The sequence below is a fragment of the Stomoxys calcitrans genome, chromosome 2 (genome assembly GCF_963082655.1).
Source record: "Stomoxys calcitrans chromosome 2, idStoCalc2.1, whole genome shotgun sequence".
NCBI classification, from domain to species: Eukaryota; Metazoa; Arthropoda; class Insecta; order Diptera; family Muscidae; genus Stomoxys; species Stomoxys calcitrans.
The window spans coordinates 110,044,102-110,063,472 of NC_081553.1; the positions used below are offsets into that span (position 1 = coordinate 110,044,102).

The 19,371-nt window shown below is 40.4% G+C and overlaps 1 protein-coding gene across 2 annotated transcripts in view; it reads right to left on the reverse strand.

The window, feature by feature from the left end:
• LOC106082806 (uncharacterized protein DDB_G0283357) overlaps window positions 1–19,371 on the reverse strand; it is a 225,731-nt gene that overhangs the window by 165,728 nt on the left and 40,632 nt on the right. The window contains exon 1 of one of the 2 annotated variants that reach the window (XM_059363027.1): window positions 15,764–17,000. The exons of the other annotated variant lie outside the window; for it this stretch is intronic. Coding sequence (XP_059219010.1) covers window positions 15,764–15,781 — 18 coding nt within the window. The 5' untranslated portion in view covers window positions 15,782–17,000. Of the gene's footprint in view, window positions 1–15,763; window positions 17,001–19,371 lie in introns of those variants that run through there. 2 annotated transcript variants of the gene reach the window in all.

Here is a 19,371-nt window from a genome sequence, read left to right on the forward strand (position 1 = left end):
ATTTGCATAGAAAGTACCATGTGGTACCAGGTTTGGTACCAAAATGTACACATTTTAAATAGATTATTTAGTTACCTTTCTTATATTTCTCAATTGCATCTACATGCTAAATTTCAGACCCCTAGCTTTATCTATGAAAAAAGTACCAAATTGTACCAATTTTGGTGCCAAAATGTGCAAATGATTATTAGATAATTTAACCACCCATTATTTATTTCTCAGTTTTACCCACATGCCCACATTCCAGACCTCAAGTTCCATTTGAACAGAAAGTACAAAATGATACAAATTTTAGTACTAAAATGTACGAATTTTGAATAGATCATTCCCACATCGCAAATTTCGGACCTTTACCTCCATCTGAACAGAAAGTACCAAATGTTACCAAAATGTATGAATTTTTAATAGAAAATTTAGTCACCTATCATATATTTCTTAATTGCACCTACATGCCAAATTTCAGACCTCAAGATCCATCTGAGCAGAAAGTACAAATCAGTACCAATTGTGATACCAAAATATACGAATTTTGAATCGATTATTTAGCTATCCATCACTTATTTTTTGTAGTACCTACATCCCAAATTTCGAACCTCTATCTTCATCTACAAAGAATGTACCAAATAGTACGAATTTTTGTACCAATATGTTACAACTGTGAAAAATCATTTAGACGGGCATCATATATTTCTAAGTTTTAACTACATCTGAAATTTCAGCCTTCTAGCTTCATCTGCACAGAAAGTACCAAATAGTACCAATTGTGGTACTAAAAGTACTATTTCTCTCACTTCCGGTACGATTTTCCAAAAATTTTTTTCACCATACCTCATGTTTTCAAGACGCTCTTTAATTTGAGTCCAAGAGTATAATTCTAGCCCTTTCCGTTCGCGCTTGGCAAATATGTACCATTTCGTACTTTTGGTACTTTTTAGTACCTAAACCTACGAATATCACCAAATCCAGCCTTATTTTGTGTCTATGACCCAAGCCCAACATTCGTGAAAAATTTCTTTTGCAGTTTGAGCTGGTGCGATATGGACCATATTCGGCTTGAATATCGTGGTCCCTAGTACAACTTCCTGTTTCAAATTTCAGCGAAATCGGACAGAAATGCGGCTTTTACGGGCTTAAGATTCTAAATCGCCAGATTCAGCTTTATTCAAATATAGTCCGATATGGTGCATTCAAGGACTTAACCTGCGTATGGTGGAAACGCTAGTCTGTGCAAATTTTCAACTCTCAATATCTCAATTTTTAAAGACTGTAGCAATATTGCTTGGTTACAACTGACGGACGGACAGACACACGGACATCACATGAGGATCGAACCAGGGCTCCCTACTGCGACTGGATATTTGAAATGCCAGTTATTTTGGGATACTACGAACAAAAATCCTAGACTGGAGCTTTCTTGTGCGATATGCACATGACATTGTTGCTGTCATGTTATTACCGCAAGAGACACGGAAGAAACAGCTTGCAAATTATGACTGGTGATTCTTTACCTAACGTAAAACGAATTTCCCAATGCACATTTACTTGCGTATAGACAATATACCAAGAGATCAGTCAAATACCTAGGGATCTGATTAAACACGAAACTCGCCAATGCGAACCCGATAAAAATAGTAAAGGGTGATTTTTTAGCTATTATCTTTTTGGGGACACTACTCTGTTCAACATTTTGTTCAGCGACGAAGCTCAATTTTGGCTTAATGAGTACGTAAATAAGCAGAATTGACGAGTTTAGAGTGTAGATCAGCCAGAAGCATTGCAAGAGCTACCAATGCATCCAGAAAAATTCACAGTTTGGTGCGGTTTATGGGCTGGTGGCATCATTTGACCGTACTTCTTCAAAGATGATGCGATTCGTAACGTAACTGTGAATGGTAAGCGCTATCGTAAGATGATATCCAACTTTTTTTTTACACAAAATGCAAGAGCTTGACTTGCATGACATGTGGTTTCAAGAAGATGGTACGACATGCCACACAGCAAGCGTAACAATGGACTTATTGAGAGGCGAGTTCGGTGAACATTTTATTTTATGTTCGAGACCGTTCAATTGGCCGCCTAGATCGTGAAATCTAACGCCTTCAGACTATTTTTTGTGGGGCTATGATAAAGCTCATGTCTGAACAGACAAGCCCGCTTCAATTGACGCATTGTAAGACAACATTGAAGCATTTATTCGTGAGATGCCGGCCGAAATGTTGGAAAGAGTATGCCAAAAATGGACAAAGTGCAGTCACGGTGAACATTAGCATGAAATAATCTTCAAACATTAAATTATATGGACCGTACTATCGATTCAAATATAGATTTCATGCATTTTTCAGAAACCAGCAAAAACTAAAGCTACTAGGAACCGAGGAACAAGGATGATCGAGAGACCGGTTAACATGGGAGAAATATCACGTTATGGACTGATTTGGACCATACTTGACACAGTTGTTGGAAGTCTTAATTGAACACCACATGCAAAATTTCAGACAAATGGGACAAAAATTGCGATTTGCAAGGGATCAAGAAGTCAAATCGGCAGATCGGTGTACATGGGAGTTATGTAATTACGGCTTGTAAGGGCTCAAAAAGTCAAATCGGGGTATATGAGAGCTATATCAGGTTATAGACCGACCTTACTTGTCACAATTGTTGGAAATCATAGCAGATTGCAAATGCAAATTTTGACCATGAACATTCCACTAAGGCACAGGAGCTTATTTCTCACATATCAATTAATGCAGTCCGATTCAAGTTTAAGCTCAATGGTAAGGGGCCTCCTTTTTATAGCCAAGTACGAACGGCGTGCCGCAGTGCGACACCTCTTTGGAGAGAAGTTTTACATGGCATAGTACCTCACAAATGTTGTCAGCATTAGGAAGGGAAAACTACCGCCGGAATTCTTTTTCTGATGGTCTCGCCAGGAATCGAACCCAGGTATGTAGCAGATTACTACATGCAAAACTTCAGCCAAATCGGACAAAAATTACGGTTTGTTAAGGCTCAAGAAGTCATATCGGGCATACATGGGAGCTATTTATATCAGGTTATAGACCAATTTGGACCGTACATGGAACAGTTGTTGGAAGTCATAATAGAACACTATATGCAAAATTTGAGCTTAATCGGACTAAAATTGCTGATTCCAGGGGGTCAAGAAGTCAAATCGGAAAATTAGTTTATATGGGAGCTATATCCAAATCTGAACCGATATGGACCAATTACATTCCCCAAGAAACTACATCAATATTAAGTATATGTGCAAAATTTCAAGCGGATAGCTTAACGCGTTCGACCGCTATCGTGATTTCGACAGACGGACGGACGGACATGGCTAGTTCGACTTAGAACGTCGAGACGATCACAGGGTGTTACAAGTGTAATGACTAGATTAGTATACCCCCATCCTATGGTGGTGGGTATAAAAAGAACCACAAAAGAATGTCTGTCATTAAACGAATTTAATACAAGGTTTTAAGGCGCCAACTAAAGCTGGTACAATAAAATCCGCTTAATTGAAAAAAATCGGTTAATTGCAAAAAATCACAGGAACTAATTGGTTATAAGGACTTTTTAACGCATTTCGCTCCTCGTAATTGAAAACCCGCTTAATTTCGAAATCGTTTAATTGAAATACAAATGTATGCCAAAAAGTCACAATTCAAAGATATCAACTTCGCTTAATTGAAACATTACATTAACATTTTGGGTTTGTTTCTAACAAGCTTCACAGCATCTATTCCTCATAAATTGTATAATTCCAGATTTTTTGAATGCAAAGCCTTTAACCTACTGACATTCTGCTGATGGAAATCATTCATAATACTACAAACTTCGGTTGATTGAAACGTATTTCAATTATCCGGATGTGCATAATTGAAAACATCGGATAATTGAAACACATTTTTTTGTATTTAGCTGTTTTCAATTAAGCGGATTCAACTGTATTTCCGTTGTAGGATAAACTTTGCAGGAGCGCTTGGAGTATTTTATAGGAATTTCCTTCCATCCACGAAAATCATGGAATTTCTTTGAACCACAAGCAAACTCTGAAGGACAAGTCCAAGCTAACATTGAATGTTGATAACTCTAACTTTAGTCAGCAATTTTATACGAAACGAGGCAGCACTTGGAGTCTATGAGAGGAAAATCGTTTGTAAAATATATGCACCCATCATCGTGAACTAAAAATGTCGGTTTCATATAAACCTCTAGAAGGTTAAGCTATACGCCGAAAATAGTGAGGCTAATTAAGCTACAAGGCAAGTAGAAACAAGTAAAAGCGTGATAAGTTTGTCCGGGCCGAATCTTGGGAACCCACCGCCATGGATTCTGCCAAAAAATGGGAGCTGCTATATCTAGTTAAAGACCGAATTGCACCGTACTTGGCGCAGTTGTTGAGAGTCATAACAGAACACTATATGCAAACTTTTAGCCAAATCAAATAACAATCGCGGCTTGTAAGGTCTCAAGAAGTCAAATCAGGAGATCGATTTATATAGGAGCTATATCATGTTCTTGACCGATTTGAACCGTACTTGGCACAGTTGTTGAGAGTCATAACAAAACACCATGTATACAATTTCAGCCTTATCGTATGAAAATTGCGGTTTCCAGGGGCTCAAAAAGTCAAATCGGGTGATCGGGGAATATGGAGGCTATATCGGGTTCTTGACCGATTCGGACGGTACTTGGCACAGTTGTTAGAAGTCATAACAGAACACTTTGTGCCAAATTTCAGCAAAATCGGACAGAAATTGTGACTTCCATGGGCTCAAGAAGTCAAATTGGGAGATCGGTTTATATGGGAGCTATATCCAAATCTGAACCGATATGACCCATTTGCAACCCCCAAAGACCTACATCAGTACAAAGTATCTGTGCAAAATTTCAAGCGGCTAGCTCTACGCATTCGACCGCTATTGTGATTACGACAGACGGACGGACATGGCTAGTTCGAATCAGGGTCCTAGATCAGTATTTCGAGGTGTTACAAACGGTCAGGCTCTTGACCGATTCGGACGGTACTTGGCACAGTTGTTAGAAGTCATAACAGAACACTTTTTTTGCAAAATTTCAGCCAAATCGGAAAAAAATGTGGCTTCCATGGGCTCAAGAAGTCAAATTGGGAGATCGGTTTATATGGAAGCTATATCAGGTTCTTGACCGATTCGGACAGTACTTGGCACAGTTATTGAAAGTCATAACAGAACACTATGTACAAAATTTTATCCAAATCGGACGAAAATTGCGGCTTCCATGGGCTCAAGAAGTCACATCGGGAGATCGGCTTATATGGGAGCTATATCCAAATCTGAACCGATATTGCCCATTTGCAATGACCAACGACCTACATCAATATAAAGTATCTGTGCAAAATTTCAAGCGGCTAGCTCTACACGTTCTACCGCTATCATGATTTCGACAGACGGAAGGACGGACCGACATGGCTAGTTCGAACCAGGTACCTAGATCAATATTTCGAGGTGTTGCAAACGGAATCACTAGATGAGTATACCCCCCATCCTATGGTGGTGGCTATAAAAAAACCAAAATTTCCATGGAAAGCTGACGTGGAGAAAGACATATCAAAGCTTGGGTGGTAAAAATTGCACATGAACCCCATAACATCAAAGCGCTTGGAAAAATGTACTTCTTCCTTAGGTCATCCAAGAAAAGCAATAAACATTGTCTTTTACTTTACTTTTTCATTATTATCTCTCTAATCGAATTTAGATTTTTGTGCAAATTGCAGGATGGTTGGTTGCTTTAGGGAGGCCACATAACACCAATGGCCTTTAGTAATACTCCCAACGGGAGTAGCAGCAACAGTGCCAGTTCCTGCAACATCATCAACAAAAATCAACAACAAATACAAAAATAAATTTCCTTCTTAACAGCAGCATCACCACCATCACCACCACCACCAGCAGCAGCTTTGTCCTCAACGTGGGCCCCAACACCACATTTCAGCTTTGTCATTGCCGTTGTTGTAGTTGGCCCTATCGTCATCGTCGTCATCATCTGTATAATTTAATAGTATTTTATGTAGTTCATATGTTGAGTGTATTGTGTTTGGTTTCCTTTTTTCCTTCTTTCTTTTCCGGTTTCTCCTATGCTGCTGTTGTTGTTGTTTTTGGGTTTAGTGGGAATTGAGTGCGTAGTATTCCTTGCAGCCTCATTCCGGCTGTTATTCATACTCTGTGGTTCCACAAACAACTAATAAACGCTTGAATAGAAAATCTTACAGTGAGAAGCTGCAGGCAGGCAGGCAGGCAGTTTGGCTGCTGCTACAAAGGCAGCAAGGCGGCCTTTGGGGGACGGGCGGCACAAAGTTGCTAGATTTAATTTTCCTAATTAAATCGTACTTTGTCTTTGTTACTTCATACTTCAGCAGTGATTAATTTCATCAAATTCGTTAGCACATATACAAATATTTTAGAAGCAGGCGCGAGCTAAGTGAAGTTGATGATGCATGGATGGCTTGCTTGTAAGCACCACCATCTTCACTGTGCCATGTCAATGATGCCTTTGATAAGAAGAGAAATGAACTGTGGTTAAAGAAACTTCTCCAAAAAAAGAAAAGTACAAAAGAGGCCACTTAACCACCTACATGCACTTATCCTGAAGGCGCTATTGTATTGAATAATTTATAGGAAAACTTGCGATTGTGAGAAATATCTGTGCCATGTCTAAGTTGGAGTTTAAATAAAAAAAGTTCGTTTTTCATTTTATAAGTGGCACCTGTGGTATGCCACAGTAATGAAATGGGGAGTTTGGAGAAAACAGAAAGCAACAGAACTTTCTGAAGAATTCTTATGGGGTAGGAAAGCAAGAAAAACTTATGAGCCAAAAAGAAGACAAATCTAGTAAGAATTGCGCACTTTAGGGGCTGAAGAAGTAAAATAGGGAGATCGGTTTATAGGGGAGCTGTATTAGGCTACAAACCGATCCATGCCATATTCGAAACGTATATTAAAGGTCATGAGAGAAGCCGTTGTACAACATTTCAGCCAAATCGGGTAATACTTGCGCCCTTTAGAGGCTCAAGAAGTCAAGATCCCATTTTGGTTTATATGGCAGCTATATCAGGTTATGGATCGATTTGAACTATTCTTATCACAGTTGTTGAAAGTTATAACAAAACGCACTTAATGCAAATTTTCAGCTAAGTCGGATAATAACTGTGCCCTCTAGTGGCTCAAGAAGTCAAGACCCCAGATAGATTTATATGACAGCTATATCAGGTTATAGACCGATTTCAACCATACTCAGCACAGTTGTTGGAAGTCATAATAAAACACATCATTCTAAATTTAAGCCAAATCGGATGAAAATTGTGCCCTCTAGCGGCTTTAGAAGTCAATACCCCAGATCGGTTTATATGGCAGCTATATCAGGTTATGAACCGATTTCAACCGTACTCAGCACAGTTGTTGGAAGTCATAATAAAGCACGTCGTGCAAAATTTCAGCCAAATCGGATAAGAATTGTGCCCTATAGCGGCTCAAGAAGTCAAGATCCCAGATCGGTTTATATGGCAGCTATATCAAAACGTGGACCGATATAGCCCATTTACAATCCCAACCGACCTACACTAATAAAAAGTATTTGTGCAAAATTTCAAGCGGCTAGCTTAACTCCTTCGAAAGTTAGCGTGCTTTCGACAGACAGACGGACGGACGGACGGACAGACTGACGAACATGGCTAGTTCGACTTAAAATGTCATGACGATCAAGAATAAATATACTTTATGTGATCTTAGACGAATATTTCGAGGAGTTACAAACAGAATGACGAAATTAGTATACCCCCCCATTCTATGGCGGAGGGTATAAAAATTAACCAAATGCAAAATTTCTGCAAAATCGGACAAAAATTACGGCTTGTAAGGACTTAAGAAGTCGAATCGGGAGATCGGTTTATATGGGAACTATATCTAAATCTGAACTGTTTTGACTCATTTGCAATCTCCAACGACTTACATCAAGAAGAAGTATCTGTGCAAAATTTTAAGCGGCTAACTTTACGCGTTCGACCGCTATCGTGATTCTGACAGCCGGACGGACAGACATGGCTAGATCGATTCAGAACGTCAAGACGATCTATATATATTTTATGGGGTCTTAGACGAATATTTCAAGGTGTTACAAACGAAATGACTAGATTAATATACCCTCATCCTATGGTGGTGGGTATACAAATTTTCAGCTGTGACTATACCCTCCTAATGCTGGCGACGTTTATGAGGTACTGTACCATTTGATATGGCAGCCATATAAAAACTTCTCCCCAAACAGGGATCGCACTGTGGCATGCCATTCGGACTCGGTTAAAAAAATCATTACGTTCGGCCGGGTCAAACTTTGGATACCCAACACCTGGGTTATATATGTAAACCACCTTTAATACGGTGAGAAATGCATTATTTGTGCACCCATAGCAGCTTTATCCAAATATGGCCCGATTTGCACCAAATTTTGCACGGACATTGAATGGTCTAATAAATACAAGTCATTGTTCATTTTTGACTCAATATTGGTCTTTTTGGCAGCTATTTCCCAATATAGACCGATCTGAACCATATAGGGCACGAATGTTGAAAAGCCTTACATAGGTCACTTTGTCAAATTTCTGAGAAATCTGACAAAAAATTCGCCTTTTATGGGGCTAAAACCTTATATCAAGAGATCATTCCATATGACAGCTATATCCAAATCTGGACCTATCTGGGCCGTCTTCAAGAAGGATATTGAGGCGCCTAACACAAAAACAGCATGACAAAATACATACACCCCCATCCTTCGGTGGTGGGTACAAAAAAAAAGTATCTTTGAGCTCCGACTTGTGTAATGATCATCGTTATCACGGGAAGCTAGGCCGAAAGCTACCAAGCGTGTCCACAGGCTGTGGATAGTGAGGAGAGTTTCAGTAAGGGGTCAGGTGGCATTGCAAAAATTAGCAAATTTGCCCATGAACATTTTATTAAAGAACAGGAGCAAATTTTTCACCTATCAATGAGTGCTGTCCGATTCAAGTTTAAGCACAATGATAAGCCTCCTTTTTTTATAGTCGAGTTCGAATGACATGCCATAGTGCCACACCTCTTTGGGGAGAAGTTTTCACATGTCATAGTACCTCATAAATGTCACTAGCACCAGGAGTGGATGACCACAGTTTACAAATTTTTTCTAATGTTCTTGCCAGGACTTGCGGACATGCTAACCTCTGCGCTGCGGTGACCTCCAGGTGACACTGACTCTTCCTTAAATACTGAGTGCCAATGATTACTCAATGATCGCGTCTGTTCTCAGGTTAAGGGTGGCTGGAGGTGAACGTCTGTTCTTAGAGCAAGCGGTTCGCGACATCGAGGGTTACATGTGCAATTCTACATAACCCATGTGATTAAGGCGGTGGGCCACTAACCCGCAACAGGAAAACCCGCAACTAGGAAAATACGTGTTAAGATCAGCCGTGCCCAACTTTGGATACCCACCAACATGGATAAATTAATCATCCTCTTTCATAACAACTTTACTAACATAGCCGTAGGAATATTCAAATGGGAGTTCCGAGAAATCTTGTACAAGTCACAGTTTCAACGAAATCGGGCAACAAATCTTCCATTTATGGGATTAAGAAAAAAAATTGGTCTATATGGCAGCTATATCTAAAAATAGTCCAATCTGGCCCCCCTGGCATGTGGTAGTTGCCGAGATGATATTCCGAGACATTATTAACGCAGCAGCCGCTCGCTTTATACCAGGCGATCGAGTACCCCATGTGCGGCCCAATTTCCTGGCGCAGTCAGTGGTATTTGTGGCTGGAACACTTGGAGCAATGTAACTTAGGCAAACTGTGGTCTACTGTTAAGTCAGTCTCAAACCCCGGTAAACGGGATGACAGAACCTCAGTCACTTTTGGCGACGTAAACGTCACTCATATGAAGATATGGGCCAGGTTGTTCAACCGTCAATTCATTGTGCATGCCGAGAGTGACAGGGTAAGGAGAAAAGCCATTCGCCGTATTCGCGGTCTCCGAGCCGATGAACAGCCATCACAATTTACTGTGGGCGAAGTTACGAATGTCATCCGTGACGCCAAATCATCCAAGGCGTTGGGCCCGACGAAATCTCTACACTGATGTTGAAGAATCTGGATTTACCTAGAGATGAGTACCTTACTACTGTCCTCAACCTGTCTTTGAACACTCTTATAGTTCCCGATGCCGCTACCAAAGCCTGGAAAGCACCCAAGTTTGGGGGAGTCGTACAGACCGATCTCCCTTCTCACACCAATAGAAAAGACGTTAGAGACTAAACTCCTCCGGAGCCTCGTAGGAGAATTTCCATTCGCTTAGCAACAATATGGATTTCGAAGACTTCAAAGCACAACAACTGCTTTGCATGCCATCACTGCACACATTTGTGGTTGCACCGTGGCTTCAATCAGCCCAGATCGTGTGATAGGAAGGTCCTTCATGCCAAACTAACAGCCATGACATGCCAAACTATTTTAGGACATCGCCAACACGTCCCTCCAGCAAGGTCTGAAATACCGGTTCGCGAATTATCTGTGTGGTCGCCAGTCATTTGTGGAATTTGAGGATAAGAAGTCGAAGCACCGTAGAGTGAAACAGGGAGTTCCCCAAGGCGGGGTGATATCTCCTGCATTGTTTAACCTCTACCTATCCTTCATTCCACCCCCTCCAGACGGCATAGAGATCGTATCATATGCGGACGATTGTGCGATCATGGCATCAGTCCCCCCACCAACAACGAATTTGCCATATTTTGCTGCAAGAAATCTGAAGATATCGGCCACCAAATCTTCAGCCAAATTTTTCACTGTAAATACGTGTGTGGTGACTGCGATGGTCGATTGAGAAATGATTCCGACCATTAAGTGTCCCAAAATACTTGGCGTCACATTTGACAGTTCTGCGATAAAATCAAAAATAGAAAGAAGGCCCTCAAGTCATTTGCCGGCAGCACTTGGGGTGCAAACAAAGAAACCTTGATGATCACGTACAAAGCAATTGGCCAGTCTGTGGTAAGTTATGCAGCACCAGAGTGGTCTCGTCAACTTTGTGACACGAATTGGAATAATATTCAGATCTGTCTGAATGCCGCCCTGCGGCGGGTTGTCTTCTCAGTTCTCATGTGGACCACCTCCATCAGGATACAAAGATCCTATCGGTACGAAGACATAACTACATGCTGTCTAAGCAATACCTTTTGGGCTGTTATCGCAGAGACCATCCAAATCACTAGCTTGTGGATAGATATACACCGCCAAGAAGCCCTAAGGTAGATCCACATGATCTAGAGCTTATGGTTCAGCGCTAAAAGAGAGAACCTCTAGCGGCATATCAAGCGGGTCTAGACAACATTTATGCAAACATGGTAGCAGATGTGGTGAATAGCTACCTGGTGAATGTAGTCCTTGGAGAACGATCGCCTCCCATTGCACCCGAAGAAATTGACCTCTCCCGGCAAACCAGAGTGGTTCTGGCTCAATTACGATCCGGCAGATGCAGCCGCCTCAACTGCTACAGAGCAAGGATTTTTTTTTTTTTCTTTTTTAAAAAAAAAAAACGGGTAATAAATGCAGCCTTAATGGGCTTAAGACCTTTAATCGGCATATCGTCTATATGGCTGCTATATCTGTATAAAGACCGATCTGAACCATATTTGAGTCGGATATCGAAAGATCGGCAGATCGGTCTATATGGCAGCTATAACTTAATATAGTCCGATCCCAGGGTGTATTGCTTATTGACATTTGTCTTAAATCTTTGGATGTCAAAGTGGGTGGGAAAAACAATAGCCGAAAGTCGATTCCACATACTAACGGTACAGGCGAAATAAGAATTCTCTCTATAATGCATTGTGCGGTCCGCTGGCCAATCAATTACAAAGGGGTGTGAGTTTCTGGAATGTCTAGTATCACTAACCTACGTCCTTACAGCAGGAATAACAAGACGAATATCAAACGAACACACGCCATGAAAATACCGATAGAACAGCGCCAAACAACCCACTGATTTAGAATTATATGTAGTTTAAGTTTTTGCTCCTCCTGCAAGAGAGCTTGTCATGCATTGGGTATATACTGCAGTTGTCAGACCTATAATGCTATATGGTGTTGTGGTCTGGTGGACGGCGCATCAAAAGTCCATCTACTGCTCAATACTCAACCGGATCCAAAGAATGGCTTGTTTGTGCATTACAGCCGTATCTGATGCACTGAATTTAATCCTACATCTTATGCCTCTGGACATTGTGGCTACCCAAATTGCCGCCACCAATGCCGTGAGGTTAATAGAGCTTTTTCATTAATCATGTGGCGGCAACGGATACTGTGTTATCCTTGATATAATGTCCCATGTTTCAGGCAGTGTGGATTACACCCTACCTGAGCCGCTTTTTGATAAAAAGTGCACAACTACACTATTCCTGATAGAACCGAATGGAACTACGATCTCCCGGGCAACAAAAGTTACATAGACTTCTATACGGATGGTTCAAAACTAAACGACCAGAAAGGGCTTTGGGTTGTACTCTAAAGATCTAGAACTGTTCATATCGAAAAGATTACCCGTCCACTGCAGTGTGTATCAAGCGGAGACCCTTGCAATTAACGAAGTGGTGGGATGGCTAAGATATTTATGTCAATTACTACGATTGACATAAATATCTTCTCAGACAGCCAGGCAGCTATTAAATCCCTGGAGAACGTATTTCTGAACACAAAAACCGCCTTCGACTGTCGCAGATCTTTCAACGAGAAAGCTGAACAGTTCAAAATTCACATGTTCTGGGTGCCGGGTCACAGAGATATTCCAGGCAATTCTAAAGCAGACGAGACTAGGAACTACCTTTCACACTCTAGGGACACTGGAATCTGTGCGTATGCCTCTAGCGACATGTAAGCTAAGTTTTTAGGACCAGGCCCGAAGAGCAACGAATGATAGATGGTCACAAAGAGGGGTCTATGAGAATTCCAAAACTATGTGGCCTCATCTAGACTTGAAGAGGTCTACCGCTTTACTGTCATTGGCTAGAACAGACGTCTCTGTCATTGTTTCCGTCATGACAGGTCACTGTCTAATCGGAAAATATGCTGACAAACAGAAGGTTACCAGCAACGACTATTGCAGTAGCTGTAAGCACATCGAGGAAGAAGAGACTATAGAAAACCTTCTGTGTGTGTGTGTTCCGCACTAGCAGTTAGAAGGGGTTCCACTTGAGGTTCTCATTTCTATGAGAACATGTCGGATTTAGCGGACGTGAACATTCGCAAGTTATTGGACTTTTTAAAGCGATCTGAATGGTTCAACGGTAGGAACCAGAAGGCATCTTCCTTCTTCTGTTTCTGTGGTATAACAATGGACGAAAACGTCTAAGTGAGTCTGATGGCAGACTGCCACTTAAACCTAACTTAACCTAAGTGCTCAAGAATTCAAACCAGGAGATTGGTTTATATGGGAGCTATATCAGGTCATAGACCATTTTTATACCCACCACCGAAGGATGGGGGTGTATTCATTTTGTCATTCCGTTTGCAACACATCGAAATATCCATTTCCGGCCCTATAAAGTATATATATTCTTTATCAGCGTAAAAATCTAAGACGATCTAGACATGTCCGTCCGTCTGTCTGTTGAAATCACGCTACAGTATTTAAAAATAGAGATATTGAGCTGAATTTTTGCACAGATTCTTTTTTGTCCATATAGACCGATCCGCCGATTAAGTGTCTTAGGCCCTTAAAAGCCACATTAATTATCCGATTTTGCTGAAATTCGGGACAGTGAGTTGTGTTAGGCCCTTCGACATCCTTCGTCAATTTGGCTCAGATCGGCCCTGATTTGGATAAAGCTGCCATATAGACCGATCCTACGATTTAGGGTCTAAGGCCCATAAAAGCCACATTTATTATCCGATTTCGCTGAAATTTAGGACAGGGAGTTGAGTTAGTCCCTTCGACTTACTTCGTTAATTTGGACCAGACCGGTGCAGATTTTGATATAGCTGCCATATAGACCGATCCTCCGATTTAGGGTCTTAGGCCCACAAAAGCCACATTTAATATCCGATTTTGCTGAAGTATGGGACAGTGAGTTTAGTTAGGCTCTTCCACGTCCTTCTTCAATTTGGCCAAGATCGGTTCAGATTTGGATATAGCTGCCATATAGACCGGTTTCTTGATTTAAGGTTTTTGGCCCATAAAATGCTCATTTATTGTCCGATGTCGCCGAAATTCGGGACAGTGAGTTAAGTTAAGCCCCTAGACATACTTCTGCAATATCACACATATCGGTTCAGATTTGGATATAGCGCCATATAGACCGATATCTAGGTTTTAGGTTTTGGGGCCATAAAAACGCATTTATTATGCGATGTCGCTGAAATTTGAGACGGTGAGTTTAGTTAGTCTCTTCGACGTCCTTCTTCAACTTTTCCCAGATCGGCCCAGGTTTGAATATAGCTGCCATATAGACCGATCTCTCGATTTAAGGTTTTGGGCCCATAAAAGAGGCATTTATTGTCCGATTTCGACGAAATTTGGGACAGTGCTTAGCTTTCGACATTTTTATGCAACTTGGCCGAAATCGATCCAGATTTGGATATAGCTGCCATGTAGACCGATATCTCGATTTAAAGTCTTGGCCCCATAAAAGGCACATTTATAATTCGATTTTGCTGAAATTTGACATAGTGACTTATGTTAGGCTTTTCGACATTCGTGTCGTATATGGTTCAGATCGGTTTATTTTTAGATATAGCTACTGTACTTATTAGTATTTGGTCCAAATCTGAACATATTTTGATATAACTGATATAAGACATAAGTTATGAAATTATCACCGAATTTTGATGAAAAGTGGTTTACAAATATACCCGAGGTGGTGGGTATCCAAAGTTCGGCCCGGCCGAACTTAACGACCTTTTACTTGTTTTTTTATTTGAAATTAGTGTGGTAATGTTCATGTTTTAGGTGTAAGTGTAAGTGTCCCCTGTCCCTTAATAGAATGTTCGTGGACAAATTAGAACACTTTCTGCCGCCTGCTTCTCTTTCGTACCTGGAATAATAGTGCCTGGAAACTTCCCCCTAAGCTCAATAGCCACACTTTCTCAAGAAAACTTTTTCTTAGGACAATAATACTTTGTCATTGTCATATTACAAAGCCAAAGCAGCCAATAAAACTCCTTGAGGTTTCCCTATACAGACCCATATCTGTAGATTTAAAGATCTCCAAAAAGTCACAATAAGTCTTCTTGTTAAATAACTAATAAACCGTTTCCAATTTCACAATTATCCTCAATAACATTTACAAAATGAATTTTATTTTACTCACTCCTCCCACACACTTTGCCCAACACTTTGCGCCCACAAAAAAACTCATTTACATTGACACAAGCTTATAAATGCAATCTGGGTAGAAAATTGACATTGTCAACACTATGGTCGACCATCATATCATCATAGCTGCCGCCACAAAAAAAAAAGAACAAACAAAAATCTCCGAATAACATTTAAGCACTCGCACTTGCACTCACACAGCCATGAAGTCACCATATGGCCATCAATACTCTCAGGCATACACCCAAAAAAACACGTGTAAATGTTGGCAGAGAGCGGTGTAAGAGGCCGCTTGTTTTCTTTTGCGTTTGTTTTACTTATTTCCATGTTCAGAGATGGAGAGATAGGTAGAGTTTCATTTGTTTTTTTTTTTTCTATTTACATACCTGTTGCAGTGAAGGCATTGTTTTGAATAAAAATACAATTTGCACACGTTTTGCTTTTTGCCGCTGTTGCCAGTATTCGGTGATTTTCTGTTTGTATTTGTCACCCGTTTTCGTTTTACTGTTGCTGCTGCTGCCGGTGCCGGTGCTGTTGTTGTGGGAGATTCAAAAGCCAAAGTCAATTTAGTTGATTCGCTTGCCTGCTTGTTCGCATTCGGTGGGGGTTCGTTTTTTTTTTCCTTGTTTTGCACTCACTCTCCGTAAAAGTTGCCGTTTATGCGTTTGTGTGAGTGCGTTTATTTAATTTGGTTTGTTTTTATTCAAGGTGTCAATGGAGAAGTTGTACATTGCCTCCAGACACAAACACCAGCACAACACAAGAGCACTCACTCACAATACACTCACACAGCAAGAAAACATACACAAACGTTAGCACACACGTACGACAAGTGAATAGAGCAACGATGCCAGGAAATCACGAGCCGGCTTTTCAGTCGTTTACACGAAGAGGAAAAAACACCGACAAAAACACTCGTACTCGATGTCGTAAATGCCAACAAATAACCGGAATCATGCGACAACGAAGAGTTTGTTTTGTTTTGTTTGGTTTCTAAGATAATTATTGTTGTTGTGGTTCTCTGAGAGAGTGAGAGTGAGAGGTAGAGAGAGCAAATTACAACCCTCTGCTCTTGTAAAAGGTGGGCAAGATTATACAATGAAACCACGTTGTAGACTAAAAACAGCTGTTCTACACTGCTGACTGCTGTAGTCAAAGTTGTTGTTGTTTTTCAATATGTTTGTATGTCACGACCTTCTGCTGTTGTTGCTTCCTCTTTTTCTTCTTCTGCTTCTGTGGGCTAAAACTCTCATCAACACTTTGCCAGAATGACTCTCAACAGAACTTCCGCTTCCGCAGTTAAAATGGCATGAAAAACACTACGTAAAACAACAAACAACAATAAAAACAAAATATAGTCTCTTTTCCTTAAAAGCACTGCACAGAGCAGAGAGATGAGCGATGAGAGAGTCGTAATGTTAGAGATGAAGAGCGGGTTTTCTAGCAGAGCATTCGTTTTACAGCTAATACAAGTTTGAAACACACCAACTGGCCAACATGTTGTGGTTGCCACAAAACTCTCTGTGTGTGAGTATGGGAAAATCCTTTGGGATGTTCCAACAATCTACCGGCTTTGGGGAGTATGCTTTTGCTTTAACTCTGTTAATAGTTGGCGTTGACGTTGTCGTTGTAGTTTATTTTTCTTTTGCTTGTCTTCTCACCATCAAATATCTCGTTTAGATGTGCTTTAGTGGTTTCATCATTGAGGAACATTTATTATTTATTTATGTACACGACTTCGTCCTTGTCGTTGCTGCTGCAGCACCTCCTCAATCTCCAGCTCCTTCTGTTGGCTCTTCGTTGTGGTAGTCTTTTTGGGCGATTCTGTAATACCACTTTTGGGTTTGTGGGTTTTGTTTTTTGTGTGCTTCCTTGGATTTTTTGTTTTCAGTGCTGACACTCTGCTGCTCGCTCTTATTTGAATGATGCAAATTTTATGCCTTGTTTTGATATCTTGCCACACACAATAATTTTGATTTTTCACACATAATACGAAATGTTCGCTCGTGCTGCAAGTAAAGAAGAGCCAAAGAGCAAGAGCATAAATATCCTGGAGTGAGTGAAGTGGAAACAGAATAGTACAGCAGAAAAAACAAACCAAAAATGAAGGGAAAAAAATCATGAAATTTGGCATACAACAAAAAGAGAAAAGCAAAAAGAAGTAAAGCATCATGAATATTTTTGCATTGTTGCTTAAAAGGCTAATAAATATCAATAAGGGTATTTTTTTTTCTTGCGTTGTGTGAAGGATATTTTCATGGTTTCTTTTTCTCTTCGTTTATGGATATTCAAATGAGTTGTTGATTCCAAATTGGCATTTTGATTTTGTCGATTATTTTTTAATAACTGCTTTTCATACATTTTATGGGGCGATTTGAAATCTTACCATAGGAATTTGAAACTTCTATAAATAAATTCACTATGACGAATGAGTGATTTAATAGTCTCTTGTTCACATTAACCATACGCCCTTGTGCAAGACAAATATTAAGTGTACAACACACTGGTACAACAACAACAACAAATATTTAGTAATAACCCTGTGCCAAGGGTACTACAAACAGTTTTCATTTTAAAATGAGTTTTTGTCAAGAGCGTAAGGCACGGTCTGTTCTATAGAAAACCCATTGACATTTAAGTCGATTTAGCCCCCTCCGTCTGACCGTTTTTGGGATTGTAATGAGCCAAATAAGCTCATCTCTAAATTTAAAAAATAGAAGCGTGATCGACTGACTGACTGATAACTGCCTTATCACTGCACAGTACCAAATTGCATGATTTTAGTGGTTTGATCGCATGATTCTAGGACTTCGAACGTTTAGGAACTAAAACGAACCAAACAGTACGAAATGGTGCAAGTTTGCCCAGCACGAGCTTCACCACCATCAACCTGTTTCACCTACTTTTGTTTCAGTGTATGCTGAATGAAACCATTTCTTTTAAATCAGTACCACTTTCACCACGAGCTTGAAGTTTCAAACAAAATCATTTGATGTAGTTTTTATACGCCTTAAATAACCTGATCTAGACAATATTTCTCACGCACTCTGCCCGGACGCCGGGGGTCTAATATTGTTAAAGGGGTCTCATTGTTTCAAATTTCAGAGAAAAAAATTAAAAACTGGTACACATATTTCACCAGCATTAGGAGGGAATAAGCCCTGCTGAAAATGTTTTCCGATGTTCTCGTCAGGATTCGAACTCGGGCGTTCAGCGTCATTGGCGGACATGCCAACCTCTTCGCTACGGTGGCCTCCGTCTGTTAGCTCCATTTTTAACTATGGGAGATATTTTTATAGGCTGTAGTGTGATTTCAACAGACAGAGGAGGGGCATGGCTAGATCCTTTATGAATATTAAGACGATCTGGTCCAGGTTGCATTTTGGACTTGTAGAACATTTGGTAGGTTTTGGTCGCGTTCGGTAGGATTTTTCTTAAATTTTTCTAGGAAATAATTTCCTTGAGTGGCAACACTGGTCATTATATGAGGTTTTGGACATTTGCACTTTAAAGTTCTAAAAAGTACCAAAAAATGTACAATCTAGTTCTCTTATCGCTGCGCTCCCACTGCTTAAGGCTTAACACTAAGCAGCGGGGCTATTTTAGAAGCGGGGCTATTTTAGAAGCAAAAGGGTTTGTTTCTTTATAACACATAGTATTTTTTTGTTTGTTTTCTTTTTTCTTCAGGTTGCCTAAATGATGGGTGAATTCGGTGCATGCTCATATCCATTTTCCCCATCCTAACATTATACCTCTATGTTAGACCCAGGAGTATGAGGACTCTGATCCATAGGATATTCACATCCCTAGGTACCATACTCTCTTTTAATTTCACACAGACGCCTCGTGGTAGGTTAGGTTAGGTTGAAAAGAGGGTGCGGATATTAATACACCCCATGCCACTTTGGACATACATCTAAGCCAGAAATGAGCGTGTTGTGCGCTCTAAATACAAAAAAGTAACCCAAAAAAATGTAAATCTAAGACAGAAATT